We start from the raw sequence: 16,054 nt of genomic DNA, 5'->3' as shown, positions 1-16,054 counted from the left end.
GAGGGTAGTGTTCAGCATTTGCTGTACACATAGTGGCAATAAATGAGACACACACAAGTGAGAGAGCTCAAAAACACAGGTACTCTCATGCAGTGCTGAGCAAAACTAAAACAGCAGTTCTCTGAAAGTTAGCAGCGGAAGGATACAAGCTAGCCAAACAGAGAAATGGTAAAGAGGCTATGCTCCAGGGGAGAGACAAACACAAGATAGCCAAGCTGGAACAAGGAAGACGATTGAATAAAAAGCAAACCAATGGTTAGCAATGTGCGTACTGCAAGCCCATGTAGGCTCTCGGGGAACCCACAATAGGCTTGACCTAAAAATGAGAACGTGGCAAAAGTTGGAAAATCTCAGTGAGAGGGCGGGGGTGCATGAGTTACAGGGACAGGCTCTGCACTTCACATCAGTGTTCAGTGGTGGGATCAGAAGGCTTGAAATCAGACATCTCGTTAAGGTTAATTAGCGGTCATTTGGCTGAAGTGACAACCTCAGGATAGGTGCTTCTATTCGCATTGCGTCTAGTATCGTCATCGGCATCCTTTGCCACCCCTCCAACATAATATACAATTCGCATAAATAAACACACAAAAATGTTTTTGTTTGAGTAAAGTTGCTGCAGGTTTATTACATACACCGTTATGTAGTAGGTGGGTTATCTTACGGGGGATCTAAGGGCAGGCAATCAACTGAGCCGCCTGCCCACCTGATGAGCCAGGCAGCACTGGGGCGAACCCCGCCTGTGCTGCCCTTATTAGTGATCCTCTTCCTGGATCACGTGACTCTTGGTACCTTCTTATTCACGCACATTTCAGGGGGGAGCGTCGCATAGCAAACCCCACGGTTGTTCAGGCCCAAAGGACTAGCAGGGTGTTGACACAGTTTTCCAGGAACCTCCCATGAGGCTCCTAGGATTTGGCTCTGGCTCCCACCATGGTGCCGTGCAGAGGTACCCTTCTGTACCCCTTTGCTTACAGATCGCCCTGTAACTCCACCTGCAACAAAAAAAGGAAAACATTACAATATTCTCTGCCCCCTCCTGCCACCACCACGCCGGGTTAGAGGTAGGGAGGGAGACACTTTTGGGACCTTATAAGTGTTTAGTTAATATCCTTGGTGCAACAACATCAACTGTCGAATGGCTAAACACTTATGAGGTGGGAAGGCGGGACCTATTGGATGTGCCAATGCTTGCTTTATTTAACCAGCGCGTCATTCCTCTGCTACAATAATGTTGGCCACGCCTTTCTTTTGTTATTTGCGGCTTGCTGAACTCGGCTGCATGCCTTTTTTTCTGTTTCCATGCTTTTCTTACAAAGACAGCATGCCCTGCTTTAGCTTTAAACATCTTAAGCTAAAGCGCAGGTGGCGCCATTGTAACAAATGTACATAAATAGATTTAACAAATGTGAATGTGTCCCCTCTCTCATTTCTTTACCTTTTTAAGCAATCCCGGCGCCAGCGCTGTCTAAAGCTACAGTGCCAGAGTTGCCATTGTAACAAAGGTAAATGAATTTAAAAAAATGCGGCAATTACATCCACAAATGATTCCCACGGAGATGTGAGTACTTGAAGGATAAATACCCTCTGCAAGGAATTGCCGCTGTCCCTCCCCCTTTGCAGCAACTATCCCCAACAGTCTCAAAGGGCTTCAGCCCCCCCTCGAGAGTGGCAGCCCGGGCTGAGACAGCTCCCTGGGCACACACACAGCCGCACCCGAGCACTTCACAGGTCTTTAAAAGACCAGTTACGTGTTAATGAAGCTTTATTGCTTTTCACCCCTTCTTAGAGCACGCATCTCCACTTTGCATATTGCTGGGAGAGTCAGTGCCCCCTCGAAATTTTTTGTAGCCCCCCACCGAAATTTAGCTCTAGTTGTGCCTCTGCAAAGACATGCTTTTAGGCAGATGGTCGAAGGAGCAGACCGCCACGAGAGCTCTGTCAGTGACTGCCGGGGCCGGAGTCAAGGAAGGAGGTGGACACTCGCCCCGGACACCAAGCGATAAGGGGTGGCCACCATGAAAGCTCCTGCAGTGACTGCCAGGGCAGAAGAGAAGGAAGGAGGTGGACACTCGCCCCGGACACCCAGTGATGAGGGGCAGGCCACCACGAAAGCTCCTGCAGTGACTGCCAGGGCAGAAGAGAAGGAAGGAGGTGGACACTCGCCCCGGACACCCAGCGATGAGGGGCAGGCCGGTATGCAACGTTTACCACACATTTTTTACAACGCGGTACCGTTAGCACGCTACTTTTACCACGCAGGCCGTTACAACGAAATGCGCTGGGGGCGCTCCAGGATAGTAAATACTTTAATTTACTATCCAACTCCTTTCCCTAGAGTCCACGGGGACTGGAGTTGGAATAGTAAATTAAATAATTTACTATCCAGCGCCCCTCCACGCAAGTCGTTGTAACGACTTGCGTGGTAAAAGTAGCGTGGTAACGGTACGCGTTGTAAAAGTACGCGTGGTACCGTCATACATCCGGGCAGGCCACCACGAAAGCTCCGGCTGTGGCTGCCAGGGCCAGAAGGAAGGAAGGAGGTGGACACTAGCCTCGGACACCCAGCGATGAGAGGCAGGCTACAACGAAAGCTCCGGCAGTGACTGCCAGGGCCGGAGGGAAGGAAGGAGGTGGACACTCGCTCCGGACACACAGCGATGGGGGAAGGCCTCCACAAAAGCTCCGGTTGTGACTGCCAGGGCCGGAGGGAAGGAAGAAGGTGGACACTCGCCCCGGACACCCAGAGATGAGGGGCAGGCTACCACGAAAGCTCCGGCAGTGACTACCAGGGCCGGAGGGAAGGAAGGAGGTGGACACTAGTCTCGGACACCCAGCGATGAGAGGCAGGCTACCACGAAAGCTCCGGCTGTGACTACCAGGGCCGGAGGGAAGGAAGGAGGTGGACACTAGCCTCGGACACCCAGAGATGAGAGGCAGGCTACCACGAAAGCTCCGGCAGTGACTACCAGGGCCGGAGGGAAGGAAGGAGGTGGGCACTCACCCCGGACACCCAGCGATGAGGGGCAGACACCATGAAAGCTCCGGCTTTGACTACCAGGGCCGGAGGGAAGGAAGGAGGTGGACACTCGCCCCGGACACCCAGCGTTGAGAGGCTGGCCACCATGAAAGCTCTGGCAGTGACTACCAGGGCCGGAGGGAAGGAAGGAGGTGGACACTAGTCTCGGACACCCAGAGATGAGAGGCAGGCTACCATGAAAGCTCCGGCAGTGATTGTAATTAACTGTTACCACAGCATAGCTAAAACATCAATATCAATGGCAACAGTTCTATTGGTCAAACATCTGGAAGAACTTTTATTGGAATTTGCTTCTGCAGAAGTACTGTTATTAAGCGATTTTAACATTAGAGACCTGGTTTCCAACGCCCATTCAGTCCCCAAAACTAAAGAGCAAGAAGTCCTGACCACTTTTTTAACCAATTGCAATTTACGTTCTGCGAAGCAAATCACATTGGAACAGGATCCTGTTGCCCATCTGTCTCCAACATTTAAGAATCTTTTGACCTTTGACTACATTTTCTTACTTCCACCTCCTGGCAAGCAAATTAATCATGATGGAAATCTCCACTCGTACTGATAGCGATCATAACCCTTTGACTGTAACAATGGACCTGCAAGTTCCTGCCACTGCCGAAATAACTGAAGTGAGGCATTCAATGCAGGTCGAACTCCACACTCTAGGCAGATGAATTAAATGAGACACTTTTGGTGCTGGTAAGGTTGGCACTTGGCTCATGGGAACAACTCCAAATCTTATGCAGAAAGCTCCCACAGACTTCCATCACTGGTGGGACAATGCCATTGCCAAATTACAAGACCTTTTAACAGGCCCTGAAGCTCACCACAGACACCCCAGGCCTCGCCCAAAGCGGATTTTCGACCTGGTGTTAGCCATCCAAAGAATGCCCTAAGGAGGGCTGTGCGCTTGCTCAAATCAAATGGCACAGAGCTTTCTGTTAATAATATGGCCTCACTGCACAAAGCTGACAAAAAATCAACATGGGTAGCCAAGAAACAAAAAGAACAGAATGACTGGCTAAAAATATTTGCCCTGTTAAAGGCAAGAAACCTGATCCACTTTTGGACCCACATAAACAAACTTCGTTCCTCCAATAGGAGCAGGGGGAATGGGTCCGTGAAGAAGTCTGGTCCCAGTATGTGATTCAACAATACAGCTGTGATACCCTGGATCCTGTGGAGGGTGAAATTAGAGATCGTGCTGAAACAATGCAGATAGAAACCCATGAGCTGATTACTCCGGCCGAGGTCTGCAAGTATTTGAAAGCCATGAAAAATGATGGCGCTAATGGCCCAACAGCCTTCCAACTGCGGTATTCAAATGTGCGCAGGAAGATTGGACTAAGCTATTAGTCCCCTTATACACCTACGTATTGAATACCTATCGGCAACCAGACTCAGGGAAAGGCTCAATCTTATGCCCTATTTTTTAAGAAAGGAGATCCATCACTTCCAGCTAACTACGACTCATTGCCCTATTAGATCTTGAGGCTAAGGTATATGCCCGGTGTCTTCTCAAGTTGGTAGAAAAATGGGTAGCAGAAAACATTTTAACATACTTTCAAATTGGGTTTCGATCCTCGACCTCCTCAATAGATAGCATCACCACCCTAGCCATCCTGAGTCAACAAGCAGTGCAAAAAAAACAACTCCCCCTCTATTGCTGCTGAATAGACTACAGCGCGGCCTTCGACAAAGTGTCTCAAAACACCTTATGTAGGAAATTGGACAAGCGGTAAATCCCTCAGAGTCTGCTAGGAGCCCTTATCTCCTTGCATAAGAACACATGGGTACGAGTCAGAACTGGCCCAATGACAGTCTCTACAAAAATTCCAACTTCAGACGGCCTAAAGCAAGGATGTGTTCTTGCTTCCCTCATATTCAACCTTTACATCGCCGATCTGGGAAGATTCCTGGAGAAAAGCAGTCTCCTTCCGCCAAAACTGGCCTTTCAAAAACGAACCTGCACATTCTGCAATACGCCGACGATATTGTTATAATAGACAAGGCAAAATCTGGCCTACAAAGAGCCTTGAGCACGCTCCACAAATATAACACTGCTAATGCTCTAAAAATCAACCATGATTAGACCAAGATCTTGATTTTCACTCCTTGCAAGAAAAAGAAAAGTTTAAGGTAGAACATCAGGCCCGCAAAAATCAAAACAACATCAAAATACAATTACCTGGGGGCCTGGGGGTCTGGTTTAGCGAGTCTTCCAGACCATCAGTCCACCTGGCTGCCTTGAAAAAGGGAGCTGGAGCAATAACATACTGCCTGACCCGACTCAACCAGTCCCTGAGTAGTCCTTCTGCTGAACCCATTATGAAGGTGATTAAAGCCACTCTTCTCCCCACCTTAAACTATGGGCATCAGGCCTTTCCTGGCGCATGCTCGGCCAGTTGTGATCACGCCCAAGTTTCCATCTATAAAAAAATCTTTTATCTCCCGAATTTCATCCACAGGGCAAGACTACGGCAGAAGATGGCCCTTCAAATGTTGTTATGTTAATGTTATGTTAAAAGGGTGCTTCTATAGCGCACGGCTACTCCGAGGAGTGCCCCGGCGCTGTTGGAGCCTCACAAGACGAGGAGAAGAGCAGAGGAAAAACCAAGCAGTATAGGTCCTGAGAAACAGAACAGGGATGGAAGAGACTTATTGCTGAAACAACCAGGTTTTCAAGTCCTTCCGGAATGTCAGGAGATTGGAACAGGACCTGAGCGCGGGAGGAAGATCGTTCCACAGTTGGAGCGCCAGATGTTTAAAGGCGCGGCCGCCGATGCGAGCTCGATGAATCCTAGGGGTGACTGCCCTAGCTTGTGACAACGAGCGAAGGGATCTCGATGGAAGGTAAAACGTGATCCACTTTCGAAGGTAGCGGGCGCCAAGACCATGCAGGGCTTTAAAGGCGATGGTCAGGGCCTTGAAAGCGATCCGCTTCTTAATAGGCAGCCAGTGGAGGGTTCTGAGGAGCTCCGTCGCCCTTGCCCTTCTGTTAAGGCCGAAGATGGCTCGGGCTGCCGAGTTCTGTACTATCTGCAGGCGCGATATAAGATAGTCCGGGAGGCCAAGGTACAGAACGTTGGTGTAGTCCAGGCGAGAGCCAATCAGGGCCTGCACTGTGGTCCTTCTGTGTTCGATGGATAGGAGGGGCAGGAACTTTCTCAGCATCTTTAAGATCGCGAAGCATCTACCGGCCAGGCCCGACACTTGTCCCCTAAGAGAGAGGCAGTTGTCGACCTGGATTCCTAGATTCTTCGCCGACCCTGAGTCACTGTCAGGTGGGAACATAGCGGCCGGCCACCACTCCTTCCACCTGGGATCGGCCGGGCAGCTGAAGAAGAGGACCTCCGACTTTTCGGAATTGCACTTGAGGCAGTGTTGGTTGAACCAGTCAAACACTGCCCCGAGGCAGTCCCGTATGGCAGATCCGTCAAAGTCGTGGTCCTTATCACAGGTGAACAGGAGCTGTGAATCGTCAGCGTACGATACGCCAAAGGGGTCATGTAAATGTTAAAGAGCGAAGGGCTCAAGATTGATCCCTGCGGAACTACAACCTCCAGAGGTGGCATCGCGGCGGAAAAAGGTGGGGCCCAGATAGTTTGTTGACGGTTAGAGAGGAAGGAACGGAACCAGTTGAACACCGTCCCCCTCAAACCCACCTCCCAGAGTCTTGCAAGGAGGAGGTTGTGGGGGACGGTGTCAAAGGCCGCAGAGAGATCGAGCATCACCAACATGACGTTTCCTCCCTTGTCCAAGGTGGACTTAATCACTTCGGTGACCTCGAGAAGAGCGGTTTCAGTGCTCAGGTTAGAGCGAAAGCCTGACTGGGATGTGTGAAGAATATCATTACCCTCAAGAAAGTGGGACAAAGAAGTGTGGACATGTTTTTCAATCACTTTCGCGAGGGCAGGCAAAAGGGAGATAGGTCAGTAATTGGCGTGCGAGTCCGGATTCAGATTGGATTTCTTTAATAGTGGTAGGATCAGTGCATGTTTCCAAGGCTTGAGGGTCTTGAGCTCAAATGTCCATGGACTCGATAATTCTCACTTCGGTGCCTGACCTAATCATGAGTTCACACTCTTCAACTCTGGGCATTAAGCTTGCTTAATCTCCACAACGCCCCCCGCGTCGGGATGCCTGGCTTTCACCTTGGGGATGCCCTGTAGGGGCTATCTCACAGGGAAAAGCCTGGATGGGTTCCCAAAGCAAGCGCGGAGATACCCCTTCGGGGGTCGATTCAGGCGCTATATAAGAAACATAATAATAATAATAATAATAATAAGGCTGCGGGACTTCCCCTGTGCTCAGGGAGAGGTTGAGGATCGGGTTGATGAGATGGTTAAGGGTGGGGGCTAGTTGGGCAAGGGTTTTGGCGGGGCAAGGGTCCCGGGGAGAACCTGATTTCAGCTTACTTAGAAGGTCCAGAGAAGTCTGCAAAGACATATCCGGGAAGTTGCAGAGGGAAGGTTCTGACGTGGGAGATGACGGAACCAGAAAATCGGGAGAGGAAGTATGAATCATATTGGGGACATCAAAAGATAGCTGGATATTTTTAATTTTGTCAGCAAAGAAGGCAGCCAGCTCGGTAATCCAGGACTCGGAGTGCATGGTTTTGGGGTTCGTCCAGGAGGGGGAAATAAAGTCCTTGACAATCCTGAAAATTTCTTTACAGGAGTTTGTGGCCTCCTCAATACGGCTGGCCAGATAAAGACATTCGATTTTCTGTGAGGCTGATACCCTGAAATACTTTATAAGGACATTAAAAGCTGCAGACAGCACCCTCACAGCCCTGGTAAAAGAAACTCTTGCCAGCTCTGGGAATCTGTGGAACCGTCAAATTGTAAAGGCCATAAGAACGCTACACATCGACAATTCATTACTAACCGCAGACTATTCCATACACAGTCTGGAAAAGGGTTTTCAACAAGCAGGTCAGACAAATCTCCTACCAGAGGGATATCCAGGTTCTAAAAACAACAAGTATTCTGTTTCCCTTGAATAACTCATACCTCCCTGGGGTACCTCAATCTTACCTCCTGGAAAGTCTGAACGCAGTGGCCTGGAGGAATAACATGTTCATGCGTCTCCTAGGTCTGCGCTCCACTGCCTTCAACCGATGGGCTCCAACAAGTGAGGAGGGGCTTGCAGACTGTGCAATTACAGGTCTGAATCATGGTTGCATCTTCTGTGCTGTTGTCCCACCCTTGACGCTCCCAGAAGAATTCTTTTAAAAGCCTTACATTAAAAAGGAGCATCAGTACATGTTAGGAGGCATCGGCCCTCTGCTTTACTTTCCTAGACATTCAAGTGCTTGCAAGGTCTGGAAAATATGTGAGGCTCTTGGACAATCTCTTTTTACCCTCTCTTGCCCCGCCCTTCCAGCTCCTCCCCCAAAAACTTATGACAGACTTTTTTCGCCCCCTGTCCTAGTATCCCTGTACTAAATTATTTTATCCTCGGCTCAGTGAACCTGTCACGTGATTATAATAGCAACTACAAGATTGCCTTGTTAGTTATATGTATATGAACTTAAACTTGATAGTTTTCTTTGTTTTTGCTTTTAACGTGGTAACGACACTATGAAGCTTACAACAAAGAGGACACTGTTCCTAATACAAGGTGCAAAAAGTCACCTATGTATTCGGGTGCAAAAAGTCACCCATATTTAACAACCAAGAAGGAAAGAGAAACAGGATTCCTAGGTGAAGTGACTCACAGTGAACAGGGAAAACATTTAGTGTCCTCTGTTGCCCTCACACACCTCGAGAGGTGTCATGCTTCATCATCGGGCAGTTGATCCTCGTAGGGCCGGTGCTGCAATTCCCTACGGGCCCCCCAAAGGGTGTCTTTATCGGAGATCTTTTTAGGACTGCCGGATGGTGCATGTGGGTGTGCGGGGTAGGGGGTCATGTGAGGGTGATAGAAAGTGCGTGCAATTATTGTGTAAAATACATAGTGGGTAACCATGCAGCGAATGTTTGTAACTTGTACCCAAAGCAGTCTTAACTGCTGAATGAATAAAATCTAGCCCCAAGGGCATACTATGCCAGGGTATAGACATAGGTCAACATGTTTCACGCCTGTGTCGCCTTAAGGGTCGTTGGCGCTTCGTCAGGACCAGTAGCTACTGGGGATCCTTGTACGGAGCAGCAGCGATGAATCTAGGGTACTGACCAGGAGCGGTAACAACATGCAGCTGTAGCCAGATGTCGGGTATACAGGTTACTGCCCGCCCTGGTCGACTATGAGGGTACTGACCAGGAGCAGTTACAACATGCAGCTGTAGCCAGATGTCGGGTATACAGGTTACTGCCCTCCCTGGTCGACTATGAGGGTATTTTAATCTATTTTCAGGGGCACCACATATTTTTAAATATTCTAGTCCTGACGAAGCGCCAACGACCCTTAAGGCGACACAGGCGTGAAACATGTTGACCTATGTCTATACCCTGGCATAGTATGCCCTTGGGGTTAGATTTTATTCATTCAGCAGTTAAGACTGCTTTGGGTACAAGTTACAAACATTCGCTGCATGGTTACCCACTATGTATTTTACACAATAATTGCATGCACTTTCTATCACCCTCACATGACCCCCTACCCCGCACACCCACATGCACCATCCGGCAGTCCTAAAAAGATCTCCGATAAAGAGACCCTTTGGGGGGCCCGTAGGGAATTGCAGCGCCGGCCCTACGAGGAGCAACTGCCCGATGATGAAGCATGACACCTCTCGAGGTGTGTGAGGGCAACAGAGGACACTAAATGTTTTCCCTGTTCACTGTGGGTCACTTTACCTAGGAATCCTGTTTCTCTTTCCTTCTTGGTTGTTAAATATGGGTGACTTTTGCACCCGCATACATAAGTGACTTTTTGCACCTTGTATTAGGAACAGTGTCCTCTTTGTTGTAAGCATTATTAAATTAGGAGCATGGACACTGGACCTGGTCAAGCTCCTTGGTCCCCCTCCCCTCTCTCTTTTTGTTAAGTAACGACACTATGATGACATTCTATTGCAATGGTTTTAATTAACTGTGCTAATTTATTCAAACTTGAACACTACCCGGAGTGCGATACCCCTTAACTAAACCAGCAAGCGACTACCTCTCTCAAAATTGACCATACCAAGGACCCATCGACAAGCCACATCATTGCTCGCACAATATGTGTTCTGATTCAGTCCCCCAGGCAGTCCTGTGTGCCCTCAACTTCTGATGTTTCTCACATTCGGGGGAGGGGAGAGGAGATGGCGCACCAGGTAACCCATGTCCACCTCTTCTACACAATACCCGCAAACCAATAGGTGAATGTCCCTAACTGCAACTGCGGGCGCAAAAGATCCCATGTGGTGCTAGGAACGGTGTATGGAGGAACGGCTGTCCTGTACCTGCTGCTCACCGAGGATGCAGTACATGCAGGCCCTCATTTACGAGAAATATGCCATGCCAAAAACAGGTCATTGGTTCCCTGATGCTGCAGTAAGGGGGTGCAACCTGGTATGGGGGCTGTGGCTGCAGCTTCCACCTGTAGAATGCACGTGAGGCGGCAATAAAGAGACGACACAGAGCATTCAATGAATAAATCAGCTTTGTGGTGTCTTTATTCACAGAGTGACAACACCGAGGACATCTCGCTCCCTTCTTCCTCAGGGACATCTCCCTCTCCCCTCCCTGGTGGACATTTCCTGCTCCCCTCCCTAAGGAACATCCCCCACACCCCGTCTCTCCTCATGGATATCTCCTTCTTACCCGGGGACATCTGCCACTACTCCTACCTTTGGAACATCTACCTCTACCCCTTCCCTCTGGGATATCTCATGCCCCCCTTCCTCAGGGACATCTCCTGCTCCCCCTCCATAGGGGATATCTCCTGCTCCCCCTCTCTGGGATCATCTCTTGACCCCCCTTCCTTGGGGCATTCTCCTGTTCCCCTTCCCTTGGTACATCATCCACTACTTCCTCCCTGAGGGACATCTCTCGCTCTCCCCTCCCTCTGCACATCTGCTCCCCCTTCCCTCTGGGACATTTACCTCTCATCGTCCCTCCTCAGGGACATCTCCCGCTCACGAAAAGACTTGTAGAGGCAGCACCAAACAAGGAGTAAATCACAAAGGCAAAGTGTTCTGAAAATAAATTCTCTTTTATTGATCTTTTTGTTTTTTTGGGGTGTACAGGACAGCCAACGCGTTTCGCTCCCCACCTTGGGAGCTTCGTCAGGGCAACAAGGAACGCACAAAAGTACGTGCTGGATGTAAGTAAGTTGTCGATCGAGTATATTAGATCAGGTTCCAAGGCAATTTTAGTATACGGAAACAACAAGAATATGCAGTTTTCAAAGCATTCCGATTCTTAATATAGGAAAGATGTTGCTTGAGAGAGCTGAGCAACCCTGATAAGTTGCCAAGTCCACTCATTCTTAACGGCAAGTAGCGTCCACCGCAGGTCCCCCGTGTCCAACGCCAGCCTCTCACACCTCCCCCTCTGCCAGGAACATCTCCCCCTCCCTTGGGAACATCTCATGCCTCCCTTCCTAGGGGACATCTCCAGCTCCCCCCTGCGTGGGGGACACTTTTCACTCCCCCAGGGAAATCTCCAGCACCCCTCTCCCTCAGTGACATCTCCCGCTCTCCTCCTCCATGGGGGACATTTCCCGCTCCCCCTCCGTCGGGCGTCCACAGTGTATTGCAGAATAACAGGGCAACACTGCACCTCCCTATGGAGGTCTATCAGTGGATGAAAGGAGGTGTCAGAGCTCCTGGGGGGCAGGTCTGTCCCTGGGCAGTGGAAGAATAGGGGTGAAGTCCCAAGTTAAGGGGGCGTTGTTAGAGTGGGGGGTAAGAAAGGGGTTGGGGGAGGTTTTCCTCTCTCTGCCCTGTTATTGACCTGGTGGGGGAAGGCTGGCTCTATTATTACACCAGGCGGAGGTCTGTCCGCACACTGACCCAGAAAAAGGGGTGCACCCCCCCAGTGAAGGTGCCATTGATATTGATGGTGCAGAGATGCTCCCAAGTGTCTGCGTTGTACAAGGACAGCCGCCCCCCCTCATAGTCCAGGTACACCCCCAGCTTCAGGGGGTGTGGACGGGGGGCCTGAGGGGTGGGAAAGAAGGAAAGACTCCAGTACTGAACATGATTGAACCGATTCGCAGCCCAGTCCCCACCCTCAAGGGTCTCTATGGTGCTTGGCCTCCATCCCAGTCTCTCTCCTGCGATCCCCACTTCCCCCCACCACGCCCCCTCATGCAGTTGCTGCACCTCCCAGTAATGCCTCCCTGAGGTGAACCCCTCCCTCCCCATCACACTGGAAGATTCAGTGAATCTCTTGGGATTGTACGGCTGGGGCTGCCGTCTGTCTGTCCATGATACACATCTCCCGTCCTCAGACAGGATCAGAGTGTGGAAAGCTGTCTCTGGATCCAGGGTCACCAGCGCTGCAGAGAGAAGAGAGAGGGAGTTAATGACACACTGTGTGACCTTAGACAAGTCACTGTCCCACCCAGAGACCCCAGCAATGCAGAGAGAGGAGAGAGAGTTAATGACACACTGTGTGAGCTCAGACAAGTCACTGTCCCACCCAGAAACACCAGCATTGCAGAGAGAGGAGAGAGAGTTAATGACACACTGTGTGACCTCAGACAAGTCACTGTCCCACCCAGAGACCCCAGCACTGCAGACAGAGGAGAAAGAGTTAATGACACACTGTGTGACCTCAGACAAGTTACTGTCCCACCCACAGTCACACATATACACTGATGTGCCCTCTAAGTCCAGTGCTCCAACCCTTCCACTGGTTCACCCTCCATCCCTGGTAATGATGTGCGCTCCAGTCCGGGTACTCATGTTCCCCCATCCCCCGTCTTGATGTGACCTCTAATAGGTGCTGATATGCCCTCCATAGCAGGCGCTGATGAGCCCTCAGGCCCTGGCCTTGATGAACCTCAGACCTTGGCATTGATGAGCCCTCAGACCCTGGCATTGATGACCCTCAGACCTTGGCATTGATGAGCCCTCAGACCCTGGCATTGATGAGCCCTCAGGCCCTGGCATTGATGAGCCCTCAGACCCTGGCACTGATGAGCCCTCAGAACCTGGCATTGATGAGCCTCTGACCCTGGCATTGAAGAGCCACCAGACCCTGGCTTTGATGACCCTCAGACCTTGGCATGGATGTGCCCTCTGACCCTGGCATTGATGAGCCCTAAGACCTTGTACCACAAAAATTGACCCGTACCAAGGTTTGTATACAAGTACTGAATTACCAAAGTTCTATAATTCCCAAGTGCTGTCGATGTTTAGAAGAAAACTTCCCACAAATAAGAATCTCAAAAGAAGTTGATTGAAGATTCTTAAACTTTCTTTATTCAATGTTTCAATTAAAATAACAGAATTGCTTGTTGCCACCGCGTTTCGCCACATCCGTGACTTCTTCAGGGCTCAATTGGTAATTTTCTGAAAAAGAATTGCGACAGCCTCCATATAATCTCTATGTTATCACAGTCAGATATTCTCAAAATAATATGCTCGGCGTGTCCCCCTCTATCCACTCATCTGTGTAGAGATGATTCCCAAAGCGTCCCGGTCTGTGTAAAAGTCAACCTCAGACCTTGGCATTGATGAACCTCAGACCTCGGCTTTCATGAGTCCTCAGACCCTGGCATTGATGAGCCCTCAGACCCTGGCATTGATGAGCCCTCAGGCCCTGGCATTGATGACCCTCAGACCTTGGCATTGATGAGCCCTCAGACCCTGGAATTGATGAGCCCTCAGGCCCTGGCATTGATGAGCCCTCAGACCTTGGCATCAATGCCATGGCCACGTGGCAAACATAAACTACGTAAAGTGTCCAAAAACACACTGCGAGATAGCGCTCGCAAAAAGAAACCACCATTGACTGGTTTAAAATAAAAATTGTGTACTTGTACTAATTAGACATAAGACAATAGGGAGAATAACATAACTCTTTCCCTAGTTATGACTTCCGGTCCACGGGACCGGCGATGCAGGTAGAATAAACCAAACGATCTATTTTAAGTAGATTCTTAGCCGCCCAGTGTAGGCATACATTCCTACTAAGTTTAGTAAAGAAATATATAGGGAGGAATAGATACTTTATCTTTTAAGCACTCGGCATTTGCTTCCACTTCCGGGTTAATTAGGGAAGAGGCAGCATTTAAGCAGACCTCGCATCACGGAAATTATTTATCCGGATGACGCGTAACACGGAGGAGCAGGGAGGCCGACCAGAACTTAAAAGGTATGCGAACCGAAGCATGTTAGAATTCTTAGTGACAGAAGACCCTTGGGTTATAAAACGCTGCCCATAGTGTTAAATGGGGGGTAATGAATAGGCTACATCTAGACTGGGAAACCTTATTTCAAGAAACGAGATAAACGGCATCAATGTAAGCCTTACTGAAAGATGGTCCTCATAATATATCGTTAGACTAAACCCAGGGATATGTGTTTGCATGATATTAACACTAACAGGTAACACATCCCATGGACTCAATGGTTCCCCTATTAAATAGGGAATAATGAGACAAAAAAAGAGACAAAAAAGTGCTTCAAATTTAATGTTAAACATTTACGAATAGATCTAGAGAAAAGAGCACAAGATGCTCCTTTATAGTCAGCACTATGAGTATTCACAGCATGACACTCAAAAACGTTCCCTTCATTTTAATAGGTGACGAAATACAATCAACTAAATAATCACAGCAGTTTGAAAGTGGATATATAGCTGTGGTAAGTGGGGGACCCCATTTGTGGTTTTTATCAGTAAAGCTTATCATGCAGTCCTGTTACACACATGTGTCCTACTTTACAGGGATCCTAAATTCAAAGAAGGACCCAAGGCTATCCCCCCTAGATTCATTTTGAGCGAAAAGTCCAGTGGCTCCTCCGTGTTCTTTACCTTGTACCGTGAATTGATAACAGGTAATCCCATAAGTCCTAAAACTGAGACTATACTATAACAATAGGATGATCAAAGCAAGCCTCATTAAAATTTCATTATTTTCCTCATCAAGGTACTATGTAAATAGAAGGAACAGATGATATACAGACATCCAGTTGTCTTGAGAAGTCTTCTAAATGACTAAAAGAGAAACTTCGAAAATATCAGGTATTCATTCTCACTTTAATTTAGACAACTTTTTCTTAAAAAGGAGGGTTTCTACTTCTCTATGTAAAATGTCTAACAGGCAAGGGTTATCGTCACTATATAACAACATACCCAAGGTTGAGATCCAAGGGAGGTCCTTATATAAGAATGTTTTCTAAGATAACAGGCAATATTAACTATAGGTCGAAAATATACACCAGAGTAGATAGTAAACACTGTATATGTACTAATGATCATGTGTTGAATGAACATATATCTAAAATAATGTTGTTTAAATCCTAGATTATATTTGAACTGTCAAAGTGTCCTGAAGAAGGTGTAAACATTACAAACAAACACCGAAACGCAGCGTCGACCTTTGTCCTTTGACTTTTTTTAATGTAGATTTGTTTCACTTCTGTGAATATTTTTATTGCATTTTATATTAGATTGTAACCCTGACAGGGAGGTATTTTAATAAATTGTGTTGTTTTACCTGTTAGTTCTGATCATTATATATTTTTTGGATATACAAAAATGAAAAGTGTTTGTTATTCACATTACCACTAGATCATGATGCGATAACTCTAGAACACTCTGGAAATTAGCTTTGTCCTAGTATTGCCTTGTCCTAGTCAGTATCCCTGACTCCATTTGAGTTGTTTAAAAACCACAGGTCCCTTTTTCTTTTTATAGTACTCTCCCCCTACCTGTGTACAATAACCAGGGGAACCTTCCTATATTTTAATGTCTGAGGGTGATCAATGCAAAGCCTGAGGGTTATCAAGGCCTTAGGGCTCATCAATGCCAAGGTCTGAGGGCTCATCAATGTCAGGGTATGAGGGTCATCAATGCCAAGGCCTGAGGGCTCATCAATGCCAGGGTCTGAGGGCTCATCAATGCCAGTGTCTGA

The 16,054-nt window shown here is 48.4% G+C and overlaps 1 protein-coding gene across 1 annotated transcript in view; it reads right to left on the bottom strand.

Moving 5' to 3' along the window:
* Window positions 1-11,948: 11,948 nt before the first annotated feature.
* The window catches only part of LOC147700527 (uncharacterized), a 229,345-nt gene continuing 225,239 nt past the window's right edge, over window positions 11,949-16,054 (bottom strand). The window contains exon 7 of the mRNA XM_086929117.1: window positions 11,949-12,469. Within this exon, the coding sequence (XP_086785243.1) occupies window positions 11,949-12,469 (521 nt within the window). The remainder of the gene's footprint in view (window positions 12,470-16,054) is intronic.

This window comes from Lissotriton vulgaris, chromosome 7 (assembly GCF_964263255.1).
Source record: "Lissotriton vulgaris chromosome 7, aLisVul1.2, whole genome shotgun sequence".
NCBI classification, from domain to species: Eukaryota; Metazoa; Chordata; class Amphibia; order Caudata; family Salamandridae; genus Lissotriton; species Lissotriton vulgaris.
This window is presented reverse-complemented; position numbering and strand designations above follow the sequence as displayed.